The sequence below is a fragment of the Geotrypetes seraphini genome, chromosome 3 (assembly GCF_902459505.1).
Source record: "Geotrypetes seraphini chromosome 3, aGeoSer1.1, whole genome shotgun sequence".
Lineage (NCBI taxonomy): Eukaryota > Metazoa > Chordata > Amphibia > Gymnophiona > Dermophiidae > Geotrypetes > Geotrypetes seraphini.
Window position 1 is genome coordinate 161,971,823 of NC_047086.1, and position 12,086 is coordinate 161,983,908.

The window sequence follows — 12,086 nt, forward strand, 5'->3', positions numbered from 1 at the left end:
GGACCTCTTCATTTCTCCATCTACACTTCTTCCTTTGGAGCTCTGATCACCTCCCATGGCTTCCAGTACCATTTCTATGCCGATGACTCACAAATCTACCTCTCTACGCCCAAAATTTTTATGGCAATCCAGGCCCGAGTCTCAGCCTGCCTGTCTGCCATTGCTACCATTGCCTGTCTGCCATGTCTCGCCACCATCTAAAGATAAACATGGCTAAGATGGAACTCCTTATCTTTCCTCCTAAACCTGCCTCTCCTCTCCCTACATTCTCTATTTCAGTGGACAATGCTCTTATCCTCCCTGTCTCATCGGCACACAACTTCGGGGTCATCGTTGACTCCTCTCTGTCCATCTCTTCTTGTATTCAACAAACTACCAAAACATGTTGCTTCTTTCTAAACATCATTGCTAAAATCCAGAGTTTCCTTTCTGAGCATATTGCCGACCCATTATTCACACCCTGGTCTCTTCCCGCCTGGATTACTGCGATGTGCTTCTCGCGGATCTCCTGCTAACCCTCTCTCCCCCCTTCAGAATTCTGCTGCCTGTCTTGTATTCCACCAGGGTCGCTATGCTCATGCTACCCCTCTCCTCAAGTCGCTTCATTAGTTCCCTGTCCGCTTCTGCTTACAGTTCAAACTCCTCTTACTCTTACTGTGTGGTCATTGTTTTTTTTACCCTGATTTTATTACTATTTGTAAATCGCATTGGATTATGATATTGCGATCAAATCAAATTTTTAAATAAACTTGAAACCTACAAGTGTACTCACTCTGCAACTCTTCTCTTCCTACATCCCACCCTGGGAACTCCATTCTTCGGGTAAGTCTCTCTTGTCTATATCCTTCTCCTCTGCTGCCAACTCTCAAATCTGCCCCTTCTGCCTTGCTGCGCTGTATGCCTGGAGCAACCTATCTGAATCAGAATGCCAGGCTCCATTTCTAGCGGTATTCAATGCCAGGCTCAAAACCCACTTTTTCAAGCTGTGTTTAGGTCCTAACGCTTCCAACTTTGTTTCTCATTCCCTCTGCAGCCCTCACCCTCTCTACCTCTTCATCCCTTTGTATCCCCCTTCATGAACAGTATATATTCATCCACCCTGTGTTCTGTGTACGTGTCATAATTAGACTGTATACTTTGCAGTCAATTGTAAGATATTGAAATTAACTCATCTCTTCAAACACAAACCAGTATCATAATTACATTCTTTCTTTTTTTTAATGTTTTGTTTATTTTTCTAAGGCCTTCAGAAGTGCCAGTTTGTTAGCCAAGTGTTTTCAATGGCTAAAAACATTTGTATGGCGTTGGCCTCCTCATTAGGCCCGTTAATTTTACTTAATCAACTCTTCAAAAGTGTTCAGTGCTCTATTTTATATCAATTTCATTAAATGGCTGTAATAAGAAGCTAAAACTTATCTTTTATTTGTTATTTGTTCGTTCGTTCATATTGGGAAGGGACCTGTCATTTCAACATGTTTCGCCCGGAGGCTGTTTCAAGAAAAGGCCCCCCTTCCGTTTTCTATCTGCACCATCCTGATCTGATCACTACTTAAGATAATAAAAGATAAGTTTTAGCTTTTTATTACAGCTATTAGGGGAGTGTGTGACACAGTGGTTAAAGCTACAGCCTCAGCACCCTGGGGTTGTGGGTTCAAACCTATGCTGCTCCTTGTGACCCTGGGCAAGTCACTTAATCCCCCCATTGCCCCAGGTACATTAGATAGATTGTGAGCCCACTGGGAGAAATGCTTGAGTACCTGAATAAATTCATGTAAACTGTTCTGAGCTCCCCTGGGAGAGCAGTATAGAACACGGAATATATAAATAGTATGAAAAGTTTCCGTCTCTGGTAACCAGAGCTGGTATTGTGATGTCATAATGCCTGAGAGCCAACCTCATCAGTGATGTCACAATGGCTGATTGTCCTATACTTGGCTCACTTTTACTACATTATGATTTCTAGAGTGGCGTAGTGGTTAGAGCTACAGCCTCAGCACCCTGAGGTTGTGGGTTCAAACCCACGCTGCTCCTTGTGACCCTGGGCAAGTCACTTAATCTCCCCATTGCCCCAGGTACATTACAAAGATTGTGAGCCCACCAGGCAGACAGGGAAAAATGCTTGAGTACCTGAATAAATTAATGTAAACCATTCTGAGCACCCCTAGGAGAACAGTATAGAAAATTGAATAAAGAAATATTTAATGAAATTGATTTAAAATGGAGCACTTTGAAGAGTTGATTAAGTAAAATTCACGGGCCTAATGAGGAGGCCAATGCCATACAAATGTTTTTAGCCATTGAAAACACTTGGCTAACAAACTGACACTTCTGAAGGCCTTAGAAAAATAAACAAAAAATAATGAAAGAATGTAATTATGATAATTAGATTGTAAGCACTTTCAAACTGGGACCTTCTCTTGTGCGTTTATTGTACAGCGCTGCGTTCATCTGGTAGCGCTATAGAAATAATAAATAGTCGTAGTAGTCAAAAATGTATGCATTAAATACAATTATGATGTTATATAGCCATGTTTTTTGTAAAGTGTAATGCCTAAAATGCTAGGTATTTCCACAATTTTGGCCACTAGTGTGGACTAACATGGCAAGCACATGTGTGCACACATATACACATCTTGCCACTTTCTGCCTGCCTTTTTCAAAAGTCTAGCCAGGCATTAAACTTTGCATCCCTTTAAATGTATATCTGTACCTTTAAGGCAAGTCCTTCCTTCCTTATATCACTGGCACATTCACTTGCGTTTGCACTGCTTAAGGAGACAGCACCGTTTTCGGTGCAGACTTGTCCCCTGCACGCCTCCCTCCCCATGCCTAGAACAGCTGTGAAAGCCCCGCGGCTTTCCAGGACCTGCTCGTTAGACTCAGCCTGCCCGAATCAGCCTATGATGGAGCTAATGGCCGGTTGTCATCGCTAGAGATATACGTTTTCGGGGGGGGAATCTGCAGCAGCCAATGCACAAAGTGTGTCCTGAGAGGCGGCAAAGGTTGCTGGAGGAAGGACAGACTTGAAAACCGCACGGAGGCTGCTCAAGTACTTGAAGCTCTGCAAATGGATAATGCTGGTAAGGCTTTTCAGTAGCAATTCGATTTCATTCCTATTCTGCATCTCTCTAGTCTTTTTTTTTTTTTTTCCTCCAGTTGCTGCAAATGTCCCCCTGCGACCTGCACATGCTTTTTATGAGAAATGTGGTTTACTTTCATCCGAGACGAGCTGTTTGACATGTAAAGTGGTCCGGCACTTTTGTGTGAATGTAAATAGCACAGAATTGAGCTTTTGAAGCACTTTGCCGGCGTTTCACCGGAGGCTCCATCTGTTGGCTCCTGATCGCCTGTACCACAGCGAGAGCCAACTTAATTTATAATACATTCGTTTATTAAGCGAGCCTGGTGACGAGGCATTTCGAAAATCCGAAGGGATGAAAGAGATCACAGCAGGAGAATAAATCCATCACTTTACCTTATATGCGGGGTTTACTCGTGAAAATAATTGCACTGCATAGGAACGTTTTGTGGTGGTGGTCGGGGTTTTTTTTTTTTTAACGTTACCAATCACTTCTTGATAAGTTTCGAAATTCTCTGTATAATGAAACCGACTTTTGAGTGCAAGGTCTACATAGTGTTTATGATGATACCATCACACACAAAACTCTACACTGGTGCAGTTTTTCTAGCTCTTGAAACTCTATCAATGCTACTGATTGTTGTGAATGGGTGTAAGAAAAGTGTCTTTATATAGGAGCACGCTGCTCTAATGCTGTGATATCAGGATGATAACGCAGCACTGGCACTTCGTTTGACAGCATCCTTTTATCTTGACACTGAACCTCTTTGTGTTATCCCTGCACTGACTGAAGTGCTTTAAATAAAGAATTACAAAAAAAAAAAAAAAAAAGAGAGAGAGAGAGAGAGACCGCTTCAGAGTCAACCTTGTGGTTTGACTAGAGCGCCCTCTTTTGTTTATGGGAGTAAGTGGTGCAGGTGCACCCATTGGAGCAGAAAAGTGCGAGGCAGAGTGAAGCCAGCTGCTCCGATTTCAGTCTGGCAAGTTCTATTCTTGAAACAAACCCTCCCCAAATGCAGAACAGGTACTCACAAACTAGAAAAAGAACGGCCTGAAAACCTCAAGATAACCCACTCTGCTTACAGTACAATCCCAGGGGAATGGAGATCAGATGCATTTGCTCCTCTGTTGGGTAAAGCACAGAGATAGAGTCACACATTTTCAGAGTTTAATAGAAAAATATGAAAACATCCCACATAAGAATGAGCAGGAAACCCTTTGGATGATCTTGAGAGGGAATAAAAAGAGAAACAGCAGCTAGAGCAGCAAAATTTGTTGTATCCTCTCCCACTAGGCAAGAAATTTGACCTGACCAGAGAAATTACAGACCATAATCAGAACCTGAACCTAGGAAATGTCCTTGTTTTTCCTTCTTTACTCTGTAATTTAATTTTACTATTATTATTTTAACTATTACGTGCACATATAATTCTTTTCTTTATGCATCTGTATCTGAATTCTAAGAAAGGTTCATAGGATCTCTAAGAGAGAAGGGATAGTAAGTAGATGAGAATGGATAGGCAGATTGGATAGGCCATATGCTCTTTATCTGCCCCATTTTATTCTCTGTTTCTATAAGAAGCCCCATGATGCATTAGACATCCAAATCAGGATGTGCTCAATTCCCCCTGTATTTTACAAAATGCAATTCCGGTCCTCAAGAGCCACGGGCAGGTTAGGTTTTCAAGATATCTACAATGAATATATATGAGATGGTTTGCATGCACTGCCTCCTTGGTATGCAAATCTATTTTATGCATATTTATTGTGGATATCCTGAAAACCTGACCTACCTGTGGCTCTTGACCGGAATTGCCTGTCCCTGCCATAGACAAAGCTTCTTGTAAAATACCTATAAGGATGTGTAAGTATACATGAGTATTCCACCTGCAGACCCAGCAGGTGCAGCATTTAAAACACTGAAAAAAAGAACATCTCAAACTCTTAAATTAACATTGCTGTAGCCAGGAAAATCATAGATTCTGGCTGCAGCAATGGGACAGTGGAACCCAAGTCAGGCCTACTATCTGTTAAGAGTCACATTACCTCCAGACCTCTCCTCCACCTGACATCTGACATTCTGCTCCTTCACCTCCCTACATTAAGTATCCCCCTGAACCCCCCTTCCAGTCCTTCTCCCCCTAAAGCACCCTTCCCAACATTAAGCATGCCCCCCCTTCCACTCTCCTTCAAACTCTTCTGACATTTAGAATACATATATACAGTATATATAACCACCAAAAAGATATTCAAAAGAAAACCAAACCAGAGATTAATCAGATAAAGTCTCCTAATATTATTGGAGAAAAAGCTCAGTATTTTCCAGAGATTGTTATTGGAAAACTCTATGACAACTACACAGCTGCCATAGGAAAATATATCCTTGGTCTAGAAAACCTCTTTCTGAAGAGAATCTTTGAAGCGGTAGCTCGTTTTTTTTTTTTTATAATTTCCCCTGATGCAGTGATAATGCGAAACAGGGCCTTGTCGGGAAATCTATTTTCCCCCCATGCTTTACAGCAGCAGCACTGGGAGTACAGGATTATACTGCTGAGATTTTTTTTTACCAATACCAGAGAAAAGAACGTTCCTAACAAGATAAGTGCTGGTTTCCTACTTTTATAAGAAACTCTATATGAATATGTTTAGAGAAATTGGTATAAGAAAATTGATATAAAATACAGATTTTTTCTAGACCAAGGATGTATTTTCCTATGGCAGCTGTGTAGTTATCATAGAGTTTTCCAGGTGATAACAATCCCTGGAGAATACTGAAGTATTTTCTCCAATAATATTAGGAGACTTTATCTGATTAATCTCTGCTTTGGTTTTCTTTTGAATATCTTTTTGGTGCTTATATATATTTTTTCTAACTTGCATATATTTATTTTTGTCATAATTTGAATACACACCCAGACTTCTTCCCCTCTCTCAACTATGCTCTTATTTGGCAGCTGGACTCTTAGCAACTTCTCCCTACCCCCGCTAGACACCAGGGACAATCTTGGTAACAGCTTTTGGGTTCAGATGATGGGGCATATACTTGATGGTGGAGGGGGGGATCCATAGGGGAAGGGGATATGATGACAGATGCTGAAGGGGTCCAGAGGGGATTGGGGGGTATGATTGTGAAGGTTTATGGGGGTGGGGTACTGTCCCCCTTCATTGAGAACTCAGATCTTGACTGGAAGTCGACACTTGCATGTATCTTTGAGCAGGTGCAAAAACCAATGTGGATGTTTCTAAATCTGGACACTGTAAAATGGAAGGGAGGCATCAGATTTTAGGCACACCCAAAACATGCCCTTCCACTCCCCCAGCATGCTCTCTTTAAATCTCTGCATCTGGGGAGTTTTTCACCTGACTTCCTAAAACTGCTATTTGCTATTATGCAGTCTAGGTGTGTAAATGTTGGTATTACCCATGTACATGCTTCTTAAATGATCTCTAGTTAGCCACACAACAAATGCTCCCCATAGCTCTACGGGTGCTTGAACATCCCGATATTCTATAATGTACTTTATTAAATTTCAGAGAAACCAAGGATGGTCCATCCCAATCCTGGAGATTTTAAGGCTGGTGAGTGAGATTTCTCTCTCGGGACCTTGCCATGTCTTAAACCAACTGTAGAATATGTACATTCCAAAAACTGACATATTTGAATTAATAAATTGAAAGCAAAAATATTTTTTGACCTTTTGATGTCCGGTGATTTTACTTTTGTAATTGTGTTGGTGCCAGTCTCTGGTTTCTGCTTTCCTTTGTCTTATAACTGGCTTGCCAGGATCTTCTTGTCCATAGTGGCAATTTTTAAAAGGACAAGAAGACCCTGTCAAGATAGTTAAAAGACAAAGGAAAGCAGAAACCAGAGACTGGTACCAACACAATTACAAAAGACAGCTAAAAGACAAAGGCAGTTCCTTTTTCTCCATGTCCACTATCAATCTTCTCTCTGTATCCCTATCTACTGTACCCAGCATTGCCCCTGTGTCCTTGCCCCTATTTTGCCACCGTGTTGAGTATCCACCCCTCTTGTGTCCCTATTCTTGTCCTATCCAACATAATCTTCTGTGTCCCTATGTCAGATTCCCATACAAATGTAAGGAAGTTCTTCTTCATCCAGAGAGTGGTAGAAATCTAGAACGCTCTTCCAGAGGCTGTTATAAGGGAAAACACCCTTCAGGGATTCAAGAATAGGTAGATAAGTTCCTGCTGGACCAGAACATACACAGGTAAGGCTAGACTCAAATAGGGCACTGGTCTTTGACCTAAGGGCTGCCGCATGACTGGACTGCTGGACGCGATGGACCACTGGCCTGACCCAGAAGCAGCAATTCTTAGGTTCTTATGTTATCTAATTACTATTCAATGTAAACCATTTAGGATAAAGGTGGTATTTAAATAAATAAATATGTGCCAGCATATCTCCTTTTCTTCTCTCCTTTTGCCCCCAACCCAGGGGTCCAGCAAGTGTTCGTCTCTCTTCTTGACTCCTGTTCCATTTCTCCTTTGGAGTAGAGAATAACACAGGAACAAATTTTTCCCCATCCCCTCGGGAACTCATTTTCATACCCCTGCCCCATTCCTGCAACATCTGCAGAAGCCTCAAACACTGTGGAAGGCAACAGAGGGTAGTGATCAATGGACATCGCTCTGAGAAAAGGGATGTTACCAGTGGTGTGCCTCAAGGTTCTGTTCTTGGACCTGTTCTTTTATAAATGATATTGCTGAAGGATTATCGGGTAAGATTTGCCTCTTTGCGAATGATACCAAAATCTGCAATAGAGTAGACACCCAGGATGATATGAATAACATGAAGAAAGACCTGGTGAAGATTGAAGAATGGTCTGAAATTTGGCAGCTAAAATTTAATGCTAAGAAATGCAAGGTCATTCATTTGGGCTGCAAAAACCCAAGGGAACGGTACAGTTTAGGGGGTGAGAAGCACTTAACACACCTCAAATCTTATTAGTGGCAGCTGACTAGGGCCTAGATTCTCAAAACTTTAATGCCGTTGCTAAACTGTTTTCCGGTGGTTTGCCCTGTACTCTGTTTAGCAGTGGATTATCTCTGTCTTTAGTGAGTTTTCTAGCAGTCTCCGAAACTAACATGCAAATGGGCTCTTCAACATTGAAATGAGCCCTCCGGTGGATTCTTAAAAAATGCTGAGCCATTTTCAAAAAGCAGCATCGGCTTCTGGTGCCAAAAATAAGCAACTGGTCCAGGGGTGCCAGACAGTGTCAGAGACTGCTAGAAAGCCCCGGTGTTGTGATGCAGCTAGTGTAGGAGTGGATAAGCAAGTCCTGTTACAGTCCTTATGTGTGTGAGACTAAAAAGCAGATTACTGTACTTTGCATTGGATTAGCATGATGGAGCAGTGTTACCTTGATTTCTGATATAACAGGAGGCTTTGGCAGCTCTCCTGTGTCACCAGTTATAAGCACCAAATTCTGCACATAAACCCCATTTTACATAGAAAAAAGGTTTCTAAAATGACCCTTTTCTTTGCCAACATATGTATGTGGAGGGGCATAATCAAAAGATACATCTATGTCCAATTCGGATGTATGGTGCTTGACGCCCAAAGTCGGCGGGGGAAAATGTCCATTTTCAAAAATCTTCTATCTGGACGTCTAGGCCATTGATCGTCCGGACCGCCAGTATGTCTATCTTTATACCACATTTTCGACCAAAAATTTGTCCAAGTCCCAAACACCTACAACAAGACCATTTGGGCGTGGGAGGAGTCAGCATTGTGATGGAGTGGCTACCCAGACATGGCAACAGAGCAGTGGGGCACCTTACAGTGCACTGTGGTGAACTTCACAAAAAGGGTGCCACATAAACATCTGACCAGAACTCCCTTTTAGGTTATGGTGAGCCCCCCAAAACACACTATACCCACCTGTATACAACCCCAATAGCCCATATGGTTGCAGGTGGCACCTTTATGGCAGTAGAGGAGGGTTTGGGTTTTTTTTTTTGGTGGTCTCACATTTTCAACCACGAATGTAGTAGTTAGAGTGGCTTATGGGTCTGGGTCCTCCTCTCTATGGTTCACTAGCCCACCCCCCAGGCTATTTAAGACACCTGTATGCAGCTCTACTAGGCTTTCTTATAGCAGGTGTTGATGTTCCGGAGACAGGTATGTACTTTTTTATTCTTATATTTGTGGCAGTGTGACGGGGTCAGTGATCACTGGGGGAGTATGTGAGGGTCTTTACGTTGTCTCTGCAGTTGTTATCTGGTCACTTTGGATACCTTTTTGCCACTTATACCTGCTTTTACATCGTCTAACTCACAACGTATAAGTTTTGTCCAGGAAGTCTCATGAAACATTCGATTATCCCTGCAGGACGACTAAGTCTAGGTCGGCCCACATCCCGCCCAAATACTGTCTTAACCACTCTTCCAGATCTCCCCTTTCAGCTCTGGGCGCACAGAGGTCTAAAAAGTCCCTGGATACATCCAGAAATTAAGTTTGATTATCGGCAGTTGGATGACCTGTCTTTTAGGTCATCCAAGTGTTTTAGATGTGTTTAAATTTTGATTGAGCCCCATATTGTCATGGCCTTAAAGTTTTCTGAATTAGAATTGTATCTTGCCAAGAGGGATAATGAAAGTAATGAAGGAAATGCTTCCAGGAACAGTGCGAAAACGTTTCCTTCAAGAAACCTGGCCATTCTCTGGTATACTCTGAAATGGGAGCTGCTGGCGTTTGTTTGCAACAAACAAGGTCTGAAAGCTGTTGTTCCCTTTTGTATGTGTTTGTCGTTACACCATAATGAGAAAAAAAAATGGAAGTGGAAGTAAATCAGGAAATTAAAGAAGAGATATAAAATAATAAAATACTTTTAAAAACTAAGAACACAATTAAAACAACAGGATAAGCCGATGTTTCACTTGGAGGGCTATTCACAAATGTTTTTAATGTATATTGAACATGCCCCGCTTTGAATAACAAAAACCACAAGGCAATAGGGGAGTACTATACAGTGGAACCTCAGTTTGCGAGTAATGCGGTTTGTGAGTGTTTTGCAAAACGAGCAAAACACTCAGCAAACTTTTGTCTCGCAAACCGAGCATTGCCCCGATAAACGAGCACTTACAACTGAAGGAAGCGCCACTTCAGGGAATTCCTCTTCCGTCCGCTGGCCAGCCTTCCATGTCGGGTGCCTTCTGCATGTTGGAGAGCCTCTATCTGAGCCTACGCAGCCGAGTGCCGTCCCACCTGCACGTTGCGTATGATCACGAACAACGTCAATCATCAACGTGCATGTCATACGCAACGTGCAGGTGGGACGGCACTCGGCTGCGTAGGCTCAGATAGAGGCTCTCCAACATGCGGCAGGCACCCGATGGGGAAAGGCTGGCTGGCGGACGGAAGAGGCATCCCCCCGAAGCGGCACTGCGGGATTCTTCAGCAGATGACGGACAGAGGAGGCGGACGGAGGAGATGGCACTGCAGCACCCGGCACCCGACAGGTACAGATCCCTGGGCCACCTTTTGGGTTCTGGAACGAATCGTCTACGTTGCCAGTATTTTCTATGGGGCACTTTGCTGTGATATACGAGTACTTTGGATTAAGAGCATGCTTCTGGAACGAATTATGCTCGTAAACTAAGGTACCACTGTAAATGCAAAAATCACCAAAACACCCCACAACAAAAGCTGAATAACCAGATTTTGTTGGGTGTTTTTGGTTTCTTGAACATGCCCCTGCACTTGTTAGCAATTATGTGATGAAATTCACGTAGTCCCTGCATGAAAATGGCATGAAAATGGGGTTACGAGGTTTAAGTGTGCATTTGGGAAGTGACAAGGTATACTGTTCTTCTATGGCTGCATTATACATGTCTCCAAAATGGCAACATTTATCTGCTTCACTGAATTCCACATGCTAACTACTCGTTTCACTTTGTTACTCGTAATACTAACACTACTATCCATTTAGTCATGCCTGACCCTTAGATATTATGTAGGCCAGTCCTCGCCATGCTTCCCTGTTTACCATGGCTTGTTACAATTGCTTAATTCCCATTCCTGTGTTACTCATAGCATGGAAAATTCCAACACCCTCAAGTTGAAGGCCCTCCCAGTGATCACAAAGTCCTCCAGCTTAGTGAAAGTCATTTTTTAAGTCACCAAGAGATCTCATAATAATAATAATAACTTTATTTTTCTATACTGCCAACACCCAAAAAGTTCTAGGCGGTTCACAGAATAAAGAGGACTGCACATTCCAGTGATGATACAAAGCACACAGAAAAGTAGTACAATATTTCAATAGTGAAAAATACAATAAGAAATGAATTTTTTGAACAAATAGGTCTTAACCAATTTTCTAAAGGTGCAATAAGATGCAGATTGTTGAATCAGGTCCTCTAACCATACTTGAACTTTACCTGCTTGATAAGCCAAAGATCGATCAAAATATTTTTTTAACGGCAATTTTTGGGATTAGGAAAAATGAATAAACCAGTACACTGAGTAGGCCTAGTTGAATGGTACCATTCAAAATGAGAGAGGAACTAATCCAAATAACATCTTATAGCAAATACAAGCAAATTTGAAAAGTACTCTAACTTCCATTGGCAACCACTGCAGATGACGGTAGTAAGGGCTGACATGTTCCTGGTTTTTTAGTCCGAAAATTAAATGGACCGCTGTATTTTGGATTAGCCTTAATCTTCCTAAAACGGTTTTATAAGCTTCCAAATAGATTATATTGCAATAGTCAAGAATAGATAAAATTGATGCTTGAAATAGTAATCTGAAAGAAGTAGGGTCAAAGTATTTTTTGATGGAACGCAACTTCCATAATGCAAAGAAACATTTCTTTACAAGCATATCAGTATGCTCCCCCAGGGTTAAATGACGGTCGACTATGACTCCTAAAATTTTAAGAGACGAGGCTATTGGATATTCTTGTCCTCTTAAACAGAGAGTTTTATCCGTAATTTTATCGTTGGGACTAGCCAAAAAGAATCTGTTTTTTTTCAGTGT

The 12,086-nt window shown here is 41.9% G+C and overlaps 1 protein-coding gene across 1 annotated transcript in view; it reads left to right on the forward strand.

Annotated features, from left to right (window-relative positions):
* Positions 1-2,911: 2,911 nt before the first annotated feature.
* PHACTR2 (phosphatase and actin regulator 2) overlaps positions 2,912-12,086 on the forward strand; it is a 291,804-nt gene continuing 282,629 nt past the window's right edge. Inside the window, exon 1 of the mRNA XM_033939934.1 lies at positions 2,912-3,080. Within this exon, the coding sequence (XP_033795825.1) occupies positions 3,068-3,080 (13 nt within the window). The 5' untranslated portion in view covers positions 2,912-3,067. The remainder of the gene's footprint in view (positions 3,081-12,086) is intronic.